The sequence below is a fragment of the Bactrocera latifrons genome, unplaced genomic scaffold (assembly GCF_001853355.1).
Source record: "Bactrocera latifrons isolate USDA-ARS-PBARC rearing strain unplaced genomic scaffold, ASM185335v1 scaffold_130, whole genome shotgun sequence".
Taxonomy (NCBI): Eukaryota; Metazoa; Arthropoda; class Insecta; order Diptera; family Tephritidae; genus Bactrocera; species Bactrocera latifrons.
This window is the reverse complement of record NW_017534742.1, coordinates 553640-572836: the sequence shown is the minus strand read 5'-3', so window position 1 is coordinate 572836 and position 19197 is coordinate 553640. Positions and strand designations below refer to the sequence as shown.

Sequence of the window (19197 nt, the reverse complement as noted above, 5' to 3'; positions counted from 1 at the left end):
TTTGCATTAAACGWGGATTTATTTTTACGTCAGTTCTTCTTCTTTCGGCAGCCCACTGCCTTCTTTCAAGTTAATGAATTAAAATTCGTATAATCTTTAATTACATTACGTGTTCTCCAATTACGTCTTTTTATCTAAGCTACGATTTCAGCTTTCTTTTCTATTGAAAACATAACTTTCAACTTTACTTCTATTCACAACTTATTCAAAAGAGAACACCGCAAGTACTGAAGAATTCATGTGCAGAGACTAACAGTTTCAGAAATAACGGTAAACTAATCTAGTTACATAATAAACAGACCAAATATGACGGTGTATTTTGAGTGAATAGTGACAGTTTCAAAATGGATTATTAGGAAATTTTTGACTGCATGGATAACAGTAGTTTCTACTAAATGTGCAAATATGTAATAAAACTTTTGGAAATTTTGCTCTTTACTATTTCGTTCAATGACTACATATACGCATACCATATGTGGGAATGTATGGCAGATAATTCATTTAATAGTTCTTTATCAGGTCTTTTTYAGGTTCAGCTTAAGTTCTTTTATTCCCAATTAAATGCATCTGATTAAAAAATTAAAGTTACAACTTTTTTGTTTCAAAATTATATTACCACTCAAATTTTAGCTTTTCTATGTGATTCCGCTTAGACGAATTAGAAAACATTAATCAAACCCATTTATAAATTTTCGTATAATTTGCATACCATACCAGTTACTGAGCTCCAGGTAAATCACTTCCTGTTCTACTCAATTGCTTCACATACATACCTGCAGTGTATTTACGAGTAGTTGCGACTGGATGTTGCGACTGGAGGATACAATCATGTGTAGAAGTTCAGGCAAGTGAGGAAAGTTCTCTGATCGCAATTCACTTGGGAGTGAGCAGRAACGATTCTTTTACACATGGGGCAAGCAGCTCACGACTTCCGGTCTTTGACCAAGTATCCTCTGGGTAGCCTAAGAATATCCGTTTGAAAGCCACTAAAGTGWAAAGGCGAAACATCCCCTACATAGGGTTGTGTGCTGAGTTTGGGACCGCCACGTAAAAAAGCACTACCAATGAAAAATTACCAACAGCCTCGGAAGAGAAACTCCCCTTTTGATGAYGACCGTGGCAAACGAAATAAGGACTACGRTTTAAGGGCATGTAGCTGGAATGTCCGGTTCCTTAATTGGGAAGGTGCCGCTGCCCAGCTGGTTGATGTCCTCGTGAAAATAAAGGCTGACATCACCGCCGTCTAAGAAATACGATGGAGGGGACAAGGACCGAGACGAGTAGGTCCTTGTGGCATTTACTACTGGGATTCGTGGTAGGAGAGAGTCTCAGTTGCCGAGTATGAGCCTGTAAATCCAACGCAGGATAACTCTTGCCGACAGGTGTTACTTCGGACTGAGTAGGCAATTGAGAAGCAAAGTCCTCTCTCGACAAACAAAAACCAAACTTTATAAGTCACTCATAATTCCCGTCCTCCTATATGGTGCAGAGGCTTGGACGATGACAACAACAGATAAGTCGGCGTTGCGAGTTTTCGAGAGAAAAGTTCTGCGAAAGATTTATGGTCCTTTGCGCGTTGGCCACGGCGAATATCGCATTCGATGTAACTTTGAGCTGTATGTGATATACATACATATGACAATATTGACATAGTTCAGAAATAAAAGACAGTGTCTACGCTGGCTAGGTCATGTTGTCCGAATGGACGGAAACAATCCAGCTCTGAAAGTACTTGACGCTGTACCCGCCGGAGGAAGCAGAGGAAGAGGAAGACCTCTATTCCRTTGGAAGGACTAGGTGGAGAAGGACCTGGCTAAGCTTGGAATATGAAATTGGCGCCACGTAGCGAAAATAAGAAACGACTGGGGCGCTGTTGTTAACTCAGTTATAATCGCGTAAGCGGTGTCTACTCCAATTAAGAAGAAGAAATATATAAACAATGCAACACAATAAAGATACAAAGACTAAAACAAATTTTTATATCAATATCAAAATGTCTTTAACCCACTTATTGAGGATATTTTATTCATCAATAGAAGGTTCTAACTTCAAATACTACAACACATCGAATTTTACAATAAAACARTTTATATTAATTGCGATCACAGTTGTATAGATGGTTTATATTGCACTTCGTTCTTTACAATGCATAAATGTTGATGATTCTTGAATTCACCGATATTGGACAAATTCTTCGCTGCAAATGGAAAATACGCAATTTCCTTTGGAAGTCTTTTGTACAAGATGATGACATGTAAACGATATAACACGTGCAAGTGAACTCAATAAATACTCTACATACATATGTAAACTTAATACTATACTAATAACTTTGGTACTTGTTACAGACTTCAGACACTACTTTCTTCACTATATTTTATTGGAAGCATTATATTAGGACTTTCACTAGGGGGATTCGAAGAGTATTGAGAATTCAGATAGTTGGTTTTCCTTTGTAACTGTGAATTTAATGGAGATTTGGTTACAGTGGATGTTTCTGCTGTCGTATTTACAACCTGAATATTAGAACAAGTTGGTTGCTTCGTTCTCGAAACACTGCAATTCGAATCCACAGGGTAGACTGCTGCTTTACGTTTGTTCGATTTCTCTCCCAATTGTGAAACCAGCGGAAAATTTTCAGTGCGTGTAAATATAAAATCCTCAGAAGACAGTCGTTTTCGAATGCGACCACCAATCGTTTCATGCTTTTTTTGTTTTGTAGGAACATTAATACTTGTGGAACAACTAGGAATATCAGAGTCATCAATAGTTTCGGCAGAGTTGAGGTCAGCCAGGTATGMAGCAGATTCGAATACTGGAAAGTGTGACTCTAGAACACCCGGCCTTATGATGATTATTTCTTCAGGGACACTTTGGCACTCTGAGATACCATTGCCCCTAGAATTACTACAGTACATCAATTTACCAGGTGTTGAAAATTGTTCGATAGAAGAACTGGCACTATAAAAAGTCGTATCAGMCGATCCACAGTTTGTATGCTTATCTGTATCACCCACTAAGGATCGTTTGTTTTCAAAGAGCAGGGAGTGATTATCTTTAACTTCAGTCGCCTCAGCTTCATTCAAAATTTCACTATCACTAAATGTTAACTTTTTTGTATTTCGCTCAGTTGGTTTTTGTTCTATTGCAACACTATCTAATGGATCTAGTGATTTTGAGCTCTGTTTTGGTTGAAGCACATTACATTCAATTGAGATATGTTCTGTGCTGGAGTCATGTTTGGAAGGAAATCGRCTGAGACTTTGCACTGATTCATAACTATCATCGCTTGAGTCAAAACTTGACTTTTGATTGTTATTGTTGCTATGAACGCCATCAAATATTGGCGGTAATGTTACAAACACTCGGCCCATACGTTTGTATTGATCGACTTTGCTACTGTCCTCGGCACAATTAGAAAGATTCTCACTGAATTTCGGAGCTCGTCTCATTATCTTTGGTGTATGCAATTGCGATTCAAATATGCCCTCAAGCACGGCTCGTCCATTCGTATTGTCAGCGGCCAGATTCAAATTATGAAAATAAAGTTCTATACTATTAGCTAAGCTAATAGGTGCACTCGTGCGGGATGATATACTGGAAATTTCAGATAACGTTTCAGGACTAGCTAAAGGTGCCAAGCCTAGCGAATCATCGTGGAATGAATCTATTGGTCGTGATACATCCGAAGCTCTTCGTAATGCTGTTAAGGGAAAATTTCGCTTTCGTTTCTCGGCACGAACTGAGTATTGACGATATAAAGCATCTTTGGAGACGTGTGATATTGGCATGTATTTCCCTATGGCCGCAGAATCGGCATCAATATCGAAAGCTACAGTCTTTAAGCGTTGAATCGGCAATGGATCACAATCATTTATAATCACCGTAGCAGTTTCGCTCGGTACCGAGGGACTTCGGCGCGTTACTGTTGTTATGCTCTCATCAACTGATATATCATATAAAGCCGAGCTTAACTGACTTCGTCCTAAAATGCTACCAGCAATCGATGAAGTTTTACTTGAGTTTAATCCACTAAACGTGGTGATGTCAAATGGAATTTGCAAATTGGCAAAAGATGTTTCGTGGCAGATTTTACGGTGTGTTGCTGGTGTTACATTAATAGAACTTATATTAGGATATGAGTTATGCGAAAGGCGGTTTAGGCTAAACTCAGGTTTTAAAACGCTGATTGGATCGACGGAGCCAAGAGGAGTTATGCGTTCAACATCAATGTCATAATGGTTATAGTCGTTGGATAATGTGGAGAATGCATTTGATGTCTGACGTTGCGGCTTCCTTGGTCCACTTGCAGACACAACCTACAACAATAAACGCATGATTTCTTGAGGAATTTCTTTTGAATAAAAACAAAATGAACATTAGGAAAACTTAATCACTGAAATCATGAAAAATTATTAAACAAAAAAATAAGAATTATTATTAGGAAAGCCCAAACAAACCGCGTCGTACCGGCAGATGAAATAGCAAATAATATGCCCTTGTAACCTATAAAGAAAAAATACACTTTCGCCACAAAACAACTACAGGACAATACACTAGAACTAGAAAATATAATATATGTCGAAATATTAAAAAGTAACTTTATTTGAGCAGTACGTATGTGCGATTTTTCTCAACTAATTGCCTTAATTAACTTGATGCCTTAAAGCCAACAGTGAAGAGTTCACACTACAGTTATTAGCTATTGGGGGGAGCTATTGGGTCGAAAGTAGGCACTGTTCTTGTAAAGAAAACGTTCGAGTATTTCTGGTTTTTAATCTCGTAAATGCGACGATGAGCACTAACTATAACACACCTAAAGTAACTATGGTATTGTAAGTATGTACATAGGCATTTCTATAAGTTGTATGGTCAAACAGTTTAATGCGAAAGAAAAAGGCAATACAGACACAAATAAACAATACACATTTGTGAGCAACTTTATTATCAAACTAAATAGGCGAATAATAAAATGTAATAAAATTCATAATTTAATAAATAATTCAATTAAAATTATCGCACATATGTATGTACATTAGTCTTTAATTTCAATTAAAGCTTCAAAATGAAGAAGTACAATAATATATGGAAAAAAACATATTCTTATAAATATACTATTCTGCTCTTAATTTAATTCAATGAAAGACTTAAATAAATAACAAGAGGTTAAGGAAACAGTCTGGCTACGTGAACTATAAACAAATATAGGCAAGCTTTGAGTTGCTTTAGAATGAAAACATAAAAATAATTTTGATGTCTAAGACTCAGTACTAATTAATGATGAATTGCTACCATCGGCAATGACGGTAATTACCTTTTTTAGCGCCGAAAGTACTTTATCGGGCATGTGATCCTGCAACATAACGGGTGAAATGAGCACTTCGTCGAAATCGTATGTATCGGCCCAAATCGCCTGATAGACCGGTTCATGGCTCTTTAGAACACTTCTGCAATCATAAAAGACAATAAACTCAAGTGAAAATATGATGTATTGATCTCATTTATATCACTTATTTTTATATAATATGCATGCAAAAACAGATATGTGGAACCGAATTATACCTAACGATTTAATCTCACAACTGGATCCTTAACGTACTGAAAACGCATGCAAATTGTAAAGTACCAAGTAAAAAAAAATATCGGGCGAATTAATTTCATAAAAATTAAACACTATTTAGAAACAAATCGAAACTTGTGTAATTTTGATAAAGGATTTATCACATTCTTTTATACTGTGCATATTTTGGCTATATGTACATATGTGAAGATCATGCCAAAAATTTTTTTCATGCACGTATACTGTAAAAGAGTAATGTTTGTATATAGAGCTAGATTTCGATATAGAAATGCCTACCTCCAACCGCTGTCGTACTTTTGCCTGAAATATTAATAAATTTTATTGAAACCCCGTTATTGAAAATAGTGTTATAAAAATATGCAAACAGTAACACAACTCTTATCTTATACGTTATAATAATGGAACGCTCTTTCTTTATGTACTAGCACGGAAAGAAGTGAAAATTTGCACAATTACAGAAGGTTAGGACCTTTTTTGCAAAATCATTGACATTCGATTAAATAACTTTTAATTGAAGAAATTGAAATTCAATTGTTGTAAAATAAATTTCAAAATTTAAAAAAAAAAATTCAAATTCTAAAACGAAAATGCATCAAAAATGTTAATCAGACAAATTTGGGTTTACACCATCACCACGATGATGATCATAGCCGCACAATATTCGTTTACATACTGTTTTTAGTTATTTGGTGTTGTTAATAATCTTTGATATTTATTCAAGGATTACAATGCGAGCGAAGCCGCGGGAAAAGCTAGTTCTTAATATTTTACTATATTTGAAATATTTTGTCCGGCGTTCTGACAAAAAGTCTAGTAAAACAAATTCATTGCTTTTGCAAAACATTTTTATAATTAGTTATTTGCAATGTATGTATGAAATAACTGTGATATTCAAATACAAATTTTATAGAATGGTAAATTTAATTATAATTCAAATATTTTTAAACTCTAAATATTCTTTTTATCGCAGTGTGGAAACTTACTCTTCTGGTTTAGGATGATGACGTACTATGTGAATTATTCGGCCAGGAGGATATAGTGGCTAGAAATGATAGATGTTACAAAGAATTAGTTATTAGTTCTTATTTCATGTGAGTGAATATTATTAGTTAGTCATGCTTAGTTGAAACATATTTTATAGTTTTATATGTTATTTATTTAACCTTAGGTGATACTAATTTAATATGAACCCCTAACGGAGGTTATATTTTGTTAATAATAAAAATAAGCATATGTTTACCTGATGTAATGTCAAGGCAATGGAACTATCGGTAGGATGTGCACTTGTGGAACGTGCTGAGTCTCTTTGCTGGAAGGTCGCAAAATGCAATATATCAAAATATTTATATATATTTTTAATGTCTTTTATGAAAAACGTATATAGTAAGTTAAACATACTTCTTGATATTGATTAATATGAGTATCTTTGCCGGACATCTCAACAACTGATGTTGGCTCAGGTCCACATCCACAGCAAATGACTGAACATGATATTGTTTTCCACTGATATACAAGTTATTTACAAATGAAAATTGGTTAAAAAATGGGCCTTGTTAAACTCACTTTAGGATCAACACTTCTCTGGATTGCATTAATTAAGTCCGCACGCAAAGCTTCCATTTGGTGTAATCCAATGCGAGGTACGACATCTTTCCCCAACACAATGGATGTGATGAACGATTTGGTATATTCTACCGCAGGCATGCTATAAAATATGTAATAATAATTTTACTACTAATTATAATTCTTAAAGTCTCATGTATGATTTGACTTAGTCCATTACCTTAGTAGACCGCCTGGTGGTGAGTAGCTAAAACACTGTAATGACGGATAGTCAGCCTTCATTAGTATGGCTAAAATAGCAGCAGTTCCGGCACCCAAAGAATGGCCTACTAAGACTAATCCAAATGAATTTGTTTCCCTATCACGATTATGACTTAGCGCACGCTCTATCAATCCTTCTTCCTCTAATTTATTTTTAATGTAGATAGCTGCCTGCACCATGCCTTTGTGACCAAGCCAGTCATCGCGCGGTGGGGAGAGCGGCAATACCTCCCCATCAGCGTTTAAATCGGTGAGTATATCTTTCATACTTAAAGTGCCACGTATGCTGACAACAATTTTCTTCTGAGTGTAATCTACAGCCACAAAGAAAGGGGTCTCACCGACATCAACGTGATATGTGGCGTAAATAATTTCTACATCACCAACTTGAAGAGTTTTCTTTAGGGCGGCATAATTACAAAAACAACAGTTATCTTCTATAACAGATAGTGTTTCAGTTTGGGGACGGCAACAACATGTAAAGCATCTAAATTCAAAATGAGCAATATTAAAATATAAGTATAATAATGGAATACATAGAATATACATACATATGTGTGTGAGTATTTAAGGAACTTTGTTTCACTCACTTTAATTCAGGCAATAAATTGTACATTTTCGATCGGTTTATTATAAAATACATTGGCCAGCCGTAAGCACCCTGAGCAAAATACATATAGTGTATAACTGTTTGGAAGAAATCATAGTTTTTTGCATCATTCAAAGCTAGAAACTGCGTGCGGTCAGTGATAGGAACGCCACTCAAGAATTCGTATGTGCCATTTTTTCTCTGTGTAAATGAAATTACAAAAGACACAAGCATATTAATTAATATATTACACGAAATATGCATATGGACGTATTTACATATGTATATATTTATTAGAGCGGTTTCTTTTTGAACAACTTTGACTGAGAGAATATTGGTCTAAAACCTATTTCGAGCGATTTTTAAAGCGAGATTTATGGGAGGTATATGTTATAGTTGTCCTATTTTCTTTATTTTTACAATCTTTGTTAAGTATATAATAGAGAACAATTCTAATATTTTTAAATACACATAGGATTCTTACAAATGATCAATTGAAAATCATTAAATTTCATTCGGATGCCTCATTTTTATAATCCCTAAAAAATAATCTTCGCCTTAAAATTCGCTGGCTTGAAACTGGTTTTAGATCCATAGTCTCTTACACAAAGTTGTTCAGAATGATCCGTATAAGATTTCCTGCCTATGCGATTTTATAGTGGTTTATAGTAAGTATTTAAAATCTTAATATGCATTAACCTGCCGCACAACAGCTTCTCGTTCTATCTTTTGAAATTTTCGTAATAGCACCAAACCTGCAACAACATCTGAGGGAACCACATCAAGTTCCCGAAAAAAATCACTCAGTAATCGTGCTATATCCGTAAAGGAGTTTCGATTACGATCTGTTCCACCCATACAGCAGAATAACAATCGGCATCGATGGTCCCAACTGTCTTGATAAGCGCGCATCACTTTTCTGTAAAATATAATAATAATATGTATGTTTAACCAAGTATCAAGTACTGCCGATATTGGTTGATATTTTCAAAAACTGTATTTATGTAAATTATATATACATATGTATGTATATATTCAAATAAACTAACCTTTGACGCCAATTGCGATTCATACTGCCACTACGCTTGTAATTGAAGCGAGATTCAGTCTCTCTCATTGACCTTTGATACTTTTTCATTTTGACCCAAGAACGTCCTGCAGTGTCGAATGTACACCAAATGGTAATGAGAGTTATGAACACCAAAGCCCAGTTGCAAATTACTATGGCTGAAAATGTAATAATATACGATATTAGAAATAGTGAAAATTTAAATAACTAAAATGCAGTAATTACCCATGAAAAATTGCTTGGCCTCATCGATGGGTGCGTCAAAGTAAAAGTTTGTTAACCACATTGTACTTAACACTAACCATGTAATATCAAAAAATATCACCACTGGCGAAAGAGAAAAAGGGGAATGATTTCAGGGATATGTACCACCTATTAAATGTCTTAAGCTATTTCTGCAGGCATGCCGGGGGCATCTAAAGTATTTTAAGGAATTATATACATGCGTAAGTATGCTCGTAACCTTGACTTATTATTCACGAATAGTATGTAAGTGGTATATATTATAATTAAATCTGATGTCTCACGAGACTCTCAGTCATAGGAAAGATTAATGGACATGGCAAGTGTGCACTTACTGCTTTTTAAATATATCCAAAAATTTATCGTTGTTCGTGCGGCAGAGTCCAATATACTACCTCGCATAGATATAATGCAGATGCCAGCCTCAACGCAAACTGAACCTGAAAGTATATTAATAATAAAATCAATTATTAGAATAGTATCTTCTGCTGTCGATTTTAAAGGTTTATATTCAAAATTTACCAAGTAATATTGCCAAATAGCATATTTGAAGATAGAATAGTAGCTTCACTTTTAAAATTGAAAGGTCATACTCCAGTATCAATAGTGATATTAGCACAATTACAAAGCTGAAAAATACATTTTATTAATGCATAGACGTATTGACTTGATTAACGTACCATATAAAATGTGTAGTTAACAAAAAAGCTCCAGGTACTACGAGATCGTCTGAGCCCACCGACCAACGGCGTCGGAAAACAACAAGTCCAGGCATCTAGACAGGGTTACGGAAACCAATAAAATAAAAAAATAAAAAAGAGAATCACAAAATTTTTAAATTTCAAAAGTTGAATTCTTTCAACTATTAACGCAAGATACTTCGCCTAGTATCCATTATATTATATATTGATTTCTTCTTAACACAACATTTCCATGCACCGATATGTCAATTGCACCTACTTACAATAACTATATGCGAAGGTAGCCCAATGAATATTTAGCCTTCTCGTCCCATCATCGCAAGAGAAATATATTTTTGTGCAGTTCAATTTTCACCGAGGGTGGATACGTGTCCGTAAGATTTGGAAAATACATAGTGTTGTAAGGGGTACCTAATCCCCGTTAGGATTAGATAAACTGTCGTTTAAACACGCTGTTTCGACGGGGTTGGACCATAAAGGTTGTCAGATGTGTAGTGTTAGCAGGGCATGCAAAGAGGTGGTTAGTATTATGCGCGGATTCATTACCCGCTGGACATTTGTTTGATATGTCAAGGTCGATTCTTTAGAAATAAACTACTACATCATCCAGAACGAAGCTGCTTAAGGGTCACTTTCGACCATGTGTTGCTGGTCGATAGCACTCCCCTATGCTTGCGATCCGATTTTCCATGCATCGGGTATTTGAACAGTGCCCAGCGACAGGTTGAGAAATTTGGTGAGAATGATCATAACGCGTCTATCGTAATCTGGCATGATGACATACATACGTGAACGAGTATATAAACGTATCCGTTTGTTCGAATCGTCATTCGAACGCAAATTACCAATCGTAATATACAAATTTATGGAAATGTCAGCAAATTTGTTTAAATTTTATGTTTTTTATAATTTTTTAGTAATAAAGAAAATAAATAAGAAACCAATGAATGGAATATCGCATTAATAATTAAAAAAAAAAATGTATTTATATGAACAAAATTTTTGTATTTTAGTTGAGATTAAAAATAAAATTATTTACAAGGTAAAGGATATATACATTTTGAATTAAATTTATTAAAGAATACTTTATTTGGTCTCTTAACGTTTGGTCGATTGCGGTGAAGCGGTTCGCTACCCGGGTGTCCATTTCTTGTGTGTGATAAGAACCGCAATTTTGAGGGTCGTAATTTATTGTAAATTTCATGCAGCTGTTATGTTATGCCTCACAAACGTTAGCAAATCTTCCACTTTTGTGGGTGATACATTCTTTCTTTGTCATATCCTAAAATTCTACACCGTCTTTTTAAGATTCCATTCCTTTTTTCAACGATACAACTATAAAGAAAATTTTGTTCATTAGGACTCATAATTTCTTTTTTTTATACTTACGCTATTGCTACGATCTCTTCGCTATCTACTATCTACGCACTATTTTTTATCCCCATYACTTTCATTAGAGCTCAAATAAATAAAAAAAGTTGGATCCATTTTGATATTTGATTAGCTTTTGTTAATTTATTGAAAATTTCGCAACAGTTTTGACAGTTGCATATCTATTGTGACCTCAAAATACGATCCAAAGCAATGTGGAATTTAAAAACTATTGTGAATTGAAAATACATTACGATCCGTTTGCTATCGTATGTCATAATGCCAATCTCCGAGTATGTTTGCCGATCCTATCGATACGCGTTCCCGGCTTTTAGTTAGAACTATCCCCTCCATCTTGCTCTGGAGTCCGTTGCAGTTGTGGCGGGGCAGTGCGCAGATGTTTACAGCCGTAGGGGTTAAGGTCGCTGTAGTGCCTTGGCATCATGTGGCCATTCCACTCCCTGTGTGGCTTAAGGCCTCAGTAGGTTTTAAGATGGCTCCATCCATTGCATGTATTACACTTAACTGATGTGGAGTTTGGATGTAGYCTTTTGGCGCAGACGGATACTGAGCAACCCTGCTGTAATACATTTCTCTAGAGATGACAATTTTACTCTAAAACTTACCGATCCAAACAAGGTTAGATCTCTGAAAGTACAGCCCTTGGCCGGATAAAATTCGGATCAATTCCGGTAACGAAGAACCTGCTGTTTTGGGAGTTGTTGGAAGGGAAGGGACACCGCGTAGAGAGGTCAAAGTGTGCCTGGATGATGTGGCCCAAACACGGTGTAGACCGCAGATTTAAGGTAAGCTATTATCTGAGATAGGAAGCATCTCAAAAAATTTCACATTAGAGCTGCATGAAATATTGGACTAGATATAGCTATTGGCGCAATGGGTGTCGCGTTTGCTTCCTCATTTTTCATACCATACCACTGTCTGATTTTGTTTCAGCGCAATCCGAAGTAGTTTCGACTTTGTTCCATGACCGTCAACTATACACACCAGGGTCAGAAGGACAGTCTAAACAGTGGACTTAATTCTACGGCCGAAATGTGTATGGCCTGATTCACAATGTGTGATCTACCTCGAGTACTTGGAGAAGGGCAAAACTGATATATTTTACTGAGTCGAAATATTGGGCCTGTTCGACGCTAAATTGTATTTGACTCGGTGCGACTCCGTTTTGTTTCCACACTTGAAAGAGTGACTCCACGAAGGCCTACTTTATAGACCTCTTGAAAATGTATATTTGAGACGGGTGACAGATTATGTTGAGATTTAAAACTTCCTTTATCTTTTGAAGATTAAATATTTTTTGGGCCGCCCTCGTATTTACAGTACATATGTATTAGTAGTGAGAAGACTAAAGAAAGTATATAATCGAATCTTTGTAAAACACACCATTTAAAATCTAACAACTGAAAGTAAACTATTGTTGGAACTAATGTCGAAAGTATAACGAGTAAGAGAAATTTTATMTTTAAAGATTTTGTAATTAAGTGTATCTGAGTGCTTCATAGATAGATTTAATAATAGATTTTATTTTACTACGTTTATATATTTACTATACATATATATATTGAAATTAGAACAAAACATATACATATGTATGTATGTACATATACACATATATAAATTTAAACATATCCCATAACATTAAATATATCATTAAATTAGAAATTACCTTTGAATGTTTTTAATAGTAATCAACTGTTATTGGCGGCAATGGAAGAAGTCAGTGTGATGCAGATAAATTGAACCGAAAACCTGAGAACGCTGCCATTTGTCCTCCATACGCATTGGCCTCGGAACCGACAATCACTTTTCTTTAATGTATTTACCTCTTTGGCATTATTTTAACTCACTGAGAATTCTTTAATTATCTACGAACTGTTCATCGAGACCATGCGTTTTGAGCGAATAAACAACATTTTCTATTGAAAATACCATTGGAGGCTTCTTATTTTACATTATGTATTCCAATGTACGTATGTTTATGTAGTGTGTATATGTATGTACTCATATGTACCAGGGTATTATTCGAAATATCGTATTCACCGGCGACATTTGAAACAATCACTGGCTATATACGTATGTACATATCTTGACTCCTTAGGTCCGATGCCAAACAAAAGCGATACTAGGTCAATGATAGATTTCGATCGATAAATGCACGGATTTGACTTTGAAGAGCACGTTTTGGAGTATTCTGAAGACGCTAAAATTCACAATTCACATTTTGTATATAACTTTGTTAACAACCACTTATTTTAACACATGAAATAGAATCGATTTGGTTAAGTTAACTATACATATAATGTATGCATGTACATATGTATTTTTTGTTTTACTTTTTTATTGTTATATATTTGTACTAAAACGATGTATGCGTACTCGTATGAGTATGCATAATAAAATATATAAACATACACACAGGCGTGTTCATAGCTTTTATCATTTCCAAATTTTGGTACATCCACTTTTGCAACGCTCCCGCTGCAACAAACGTACACATTCGTATATTACTCAACGACGTCGACGGCGGTGCCATCTTCAACGTCAACGCTAACGCCAAGTGCTGTAGCATTGGCGAAAGCGACCAAACATTACTGTGTCGATGGAAAGTGTGCATTAAATTATCACATACATACTACTTCTTTAAAAGTTTATACTTAATTCCCATACGAATAATCCTCAGACCTTTTTGTGATGAAAACTTCAATCGTGTGTATTTTGTATTTTATTGGGAGAATAAATGATTCATTATTTCATTTTTAAGGAAAATTTGTTAACAGTAGATCCCGCACGAAAAATAAAAGAAAACCCAAAGCACAAGCCATAGAAGTACAACAATCCACAATTTGCACATCCACTCTCTTCGTTAACACAATCGAAAATGATATGGAATTTAAACTAAAATTATACTCTACTCACGGTATCCGTGAACAAATGTACTATATTTTCTCTTGCTGCTCAGTATATCATTGTACCAGAGAATAATAATCATTTTACTTGCGCATTCTCATTTCATTAATGTTCTCTTGGAGAAATGTTACAACTAAAATATTGTCGAAGCAATATTGTCCAAATARATTTGAGAATTATACATTTTATATTGCTTAAGACTAAGTTAATGTTTATGATATTCAATCAGATTAACTTTGTATTGTCTGAATACATTAACTGTAATGTAATAATTTTACAATTCTKTAGTTTTGTAATAATTTACATATATGTATGTAGGGTATTGGTATTATATAAATAAAAGCATTTCGGGATCCGATATTGAATTATCTAAAGCGTTTATAAGTTTTAATGGCTAAAAATTATGTTGCCATATTTTTGCTACTTTTCAAAATTTCTACGGAATCAAAAGGCATCAATGTGGGGAATTGTTTGTATGTGTAGATGGGGAAGATGTATTTATTTATTACTTTATACTTAGGACTTTCAGATAAAACAATAAATAATGAATCAATTTGGCGTGCATCATTTTGTGTAATCCAACTCTATATGGATCATATCAGGAAGAATTTCGTAGCAAATCACGGCAGGCAAAAATTAAATTGAATACAATAGACAGTAATAGAAAGTAACCATAAGTGGTTTGCAGGTCCTTAGGCAGTATTTACTTTCGGTAGAGGTTCGAACTGTACTCATATGAAATCATTAATGTTCTAATTATAGTTGATAACTTATAATTACGCAAAACTAGTATTTACATGTGGGGACCTAGTACTAAAGACATAAACTCGAAAATTATACATATTTTAAGATAACTTGTCCTACATTAATATAATACAAAGTAGAAGAAACTTGTTTCTTGGTCAATCTTATTAAAGATTTTTTGTCGATAAAATTGTAATAACTTCACCAGTATAGAGCGCCAATCACTTGGGAGTGGTCATAAACGATTATTTTACATATGGGTCAAGCAGCTCACGACATTCGGTCTTAAGCCAAGTATCCTCTGGGTAGCAAAAAAAAAATAAGCATTTGAAGGCGAGCTGAAGTGAGATGACGAAACATCTATCCTCAGGATTGTGCGCTGTTAAAAAAAGAAATCAGCCTCGGAAGAAATACTCCATTTTTTGATGACGACCACTGCAAATGTACCAAGGATTACGATTTAAGRGAAAGCATCTGAAATGTCCACTTAATTGGGAAGGTGCCGCCGCCCAGCTGGTTGTTGTTCTCGTAAGAGTAAAGGCCATGGACCACAATGCTCGATAAATTCAGCTTCCATTAAGATTGACTCGGAATCTTGTTGCAGCGAAGATACGCACCTGCCTCTGTGCAGAAAAGAAACGCACGTCAAGAAACACAAGGAAGGTTCGACACCGAGAAGCTGCAATCACAACAGACAGCCGAACGAATTTCTACTCGATCCCTGATAGTGAAGGAATATAAAAGTGTACTGAGCAATCGGAATATCCCGCTGAGACCTCCAAAGAGACCTCGTGCTCGCATTTGGTTGCTCTCTATAGAGGAGCACCTGCTTACTGGTGACATTTTGCCAATAATTAAGCTGGCGAGATGAATATTAAGATCCTGCAGTGAGGGAATCATTTTAATTGCTTTGGCTGATATCAACTTTCAGAATATAAATATTATTTTATATGGTTGCTATCGGTTTTGATTTGTTTAGTACGGATTAGTTATAGATAGAATTTATCTTTCAATTAAAAATACATTTTTTACATCAAATTTAATGGATCCAAATATGAAAGAATTTTATTTCTTGTCTATTTACGTTGTATGCGTTGCATTTAAATTGGGTAGATTACAATAGAGATCTTATAAATAACATTTTTATGGTTAGTTTTTAAAGCGGAAACTACATTGGCTGACTATTGTAGGGTAAATTAGTTTTTTTCTTTTGAATTTTATAACTGAACGAAAAATCATCATTTTAAATTGCAAAGCCCATACTTTAGTAGGAAATTTAATATAATTATGCAAAATGTAGAAAACCGTTAGGCGAGGGACATTCCCTTTATAATTAAGATAACATTGATATCCCTTCGTAGAGGTGTCTTCTGACCAATTTTACAGAGTACGGACCGAAAAAAGAACTTTCGATTTTATTGTCCCATTGTTATTGTTATTACAAATTATTTTACTATTGGTATTTTTCTAAAATAAAAATGTATGCATGTTTAGCCTCTCATACGAATGAAAATTATATCTTAACATAATTTCAAAATCTATTTTGGGATTGACACGACCTGGGACATCTAGAATACCCGCATATTTAAGGAATAAACAAGGACTATTAAGTATTCGCCAATGAGCTAACTTGCAGGTATATTATACATACATATTTGTACATGCGTGTCTACTAAAATTATAATTTTAAAATTATATAATTATAAATAAAAAGACCAATAATAAAACATACCACGTAAAACTAAGCTAAATATCCATAAAATTACACATTTGACTGAAACTCATGAATCTCAGTTATTACTGATGCTCATGAGAGGTTGTGAAATAATTGAATTATTGAAGTCGTATTTACTGCAATACACTTATGCCAACGACTTTTCCAGTCATCGTAGCACTTGGAGAAATCCTCCGTCGTGATGGCCATCAGAGCCGTCTTCGATTCAGCTATTATATTCTCAATTGAGTCAAAACGGTGCTCTCGGAGTGGTCATGGGAATTTGCTGAATAGCTAGAAGTTAAACGAAGGTAAGTCAGGCGAATGCGATGGTTGCGTCACGATGTTAGTTGAAAATGTGACGAAATGATCACGAATAACCATTGCAGTATGAGGTGGTGCATTATCGCACTTCTTTGTTCAATAAATTCAGAAATAGTAAACATCACAAAACGAAGCGTATCTCAAATACTAATAAATATTTTGACGTGAAATATAGCATAGCTGTCACAAACAGTACTACCAAAGAAGCGAAGTATAAATTAAAAATTCACCTTTCAATTTGAACTACATATTGACGTGAAATATAGCATAGCTGTCACAAACAGTACTACCAAAGAAGCGAAGTATAAATTAAAAATTCACCTTTCAATTTGAACTACATATTATATGATGTAGTAATAGAAAATGTTTATGTTTGTGTTATTGTATTTCCTAATATATTTCATAACTTTCATTTATTATTCACAGAATAATAGTTATGCAGTGAGTTTTGCCTTTGCGATTTGAAAGTAATAAGGTGAGAGTAATATTCGTCAAGGCAAAAGAAAAAGCTTATTATTCAAATCCTATTGCGTAAGAGTTCTTGAACACTTATCGCATTCCTACATATTATATCGCGAGCAATAAAGAAAAGTTATGAAATAACTTGTATTTTATGAGGGAAAAATAAAAATCAAAGTACATATAACGATTATTTTGTGAAGAAAGAAAATAACAATTTAAAAATAATTGCTAAACTTGATTTTTTGTTCATTTCCTCATAACTGTTGCGGTCCCAGGTTTCTATCGCTCTTCTATCTGCCAGTTGCTCAGCTTGCCTTTCCACACTATGTATTGTCTCAATAGGCGTCATCCCAGCCCTACGCTAGCAGAAGATTCCTGATTCCGTGCATCGGACCTTTGTCAAACATCTGTGCTTTATTTATGCTTCCGGGGCATTTTTTGTTTTGATAAATGAAAATGTTTTTCGACAAATAATCATATCAGTCCAAATAATTCTTTCAATTTTTGAAAACCTCTATTTATCAAATTTGATTACAAACAATCATCGATGGTGATTTTGCAGAAAAGGCCACTGCTAGGACCTTCTACAGGCTGTCTCTTATACACATCTAGATGTGTATAAGAGACAGATGTAAATGTTTTTCGACAAATAATCATATCAGTCCAAATAATTCTTTCAATTTTTGAAAACCTCTATTTATCAAATTTGATTACAAACAATCATCGATGGTGATTTTGCAGAAAAGGCCACTGCTAGGACCTTCTATTAATTGAAAACTTATTACCCCTCCGACCGATTTCAATTAAYTTTAGTAAAGATATGTCTAAAGTGGTTGAAATTTGGTGAAAACATTAGCTAGATTCCATATAACTAATATCACGATTGTTGAACATCCGGTTGACTTTACTCTATAAGAATGATGATGGTATGTGAGGTATCTTTTAATACTTTCGCTACACTAATATAAAATTTGCAAGCTGCAAGATTATAAGTTGTCCGGTTACATCCGAGCTTAGCTCTTCCTTACTTGTTATATATACGATTCTTTTATGTTGAATTATAAAGCTACGGTATGGTATGGAAATATCGAATCACATGGGGATAGTGTATGTAATAATAACAGCATTTTGGAAAGCCACTACTGCTACGCACGTGAATAGCAATACAGTGTGAAATAATTTTAGAAGATCACACAAACTATAATTATTGTTAATAGCTTTACTGAAAAGTCTTAAATGGTATTTGGTGTGTATGTATGGTATGAGTAATAATTGAATAGTTTTTTCTTAAAATTATTACAAACAATATCATCTCTCATGGGCTGGATAATAACCACGTAACAACGCGCAGCAGTCAAATGTGCGTTATTAGCATATTATTATAATTTGTAGTTTTCAAACTGCATAAATAATAAAAAGATTTATCACATACAAATATATGTATTGTATATGCACAGATCATACATTCTTTAGGATAAAGAATTGATTTTATTGAAGATTATCAAATGGATTTACAAATAGCCAAAGATATTTGACACTGAGATTTGGCGAAAATATAAAAATTAGCTTGGACCATCGATTTTCTGATGGATGGAATGATATATAGAGCTTCACTTATAGTACCGAATAAAAAAATGTAGCGATATA

At 34.4% G+C, this 19197-nt stretch overlaps 1 protein-coding gene across 6 annotated transcripts; it reads right to left on the bottom strand.

Moving 5' to 3' along the window:
- Positions 1-2030: 2030 nt before the first annotated feature.
- On the bottom strand, positions 2031-14447 carry LOC108964944 (sn1-specific diacylglycerol lipase alpha). Of its 6 annotated transcripts, none has more exons than XM_018927001.1 (17): positions 14067-14447; positions 13066-13599; positions 9987-10081; positions 9829-9935; positions 9642-9746; positions 9289-9390; positions 9044-9221; positions 8694-8913; positions 7996-8195; positions 7365-7892; positions 7145-7286; positions 6980-7084; positions 6822-6890; positions 6565-6623; positions 5858-5881; positions 5315-5447; positions 2031-4319 (listed from the first exon to the last, which is right to left on the bottom strand). In XM_018927001.1, exons 3-17 carry the CDS (start codon positions 10079-10081, stop codon positions 2352-2354), a joined length of 4035 nt encoding a protein of 1344 aa, XP_018782546.1. In that variant the 5' UTR covers positions 13066-13599; positions 14067-14447; the 3' UTR covers positions 2031-2351. The 6 variants fall into 6 exon arrangements, with proteins under 6 accessions (XP_018782546.1, XP_018782544.1, XP_018782545.1 ...); XM_018926999.1 differs by having other exon boundaries at positions 13066-13877; positions 14082-14447; XM_018927000.1 differs by having other exon boundaries at positions 14082-14447.
- Between the last annotated feature and the right edge of the window lie 4750 nt (positions 14448-19197).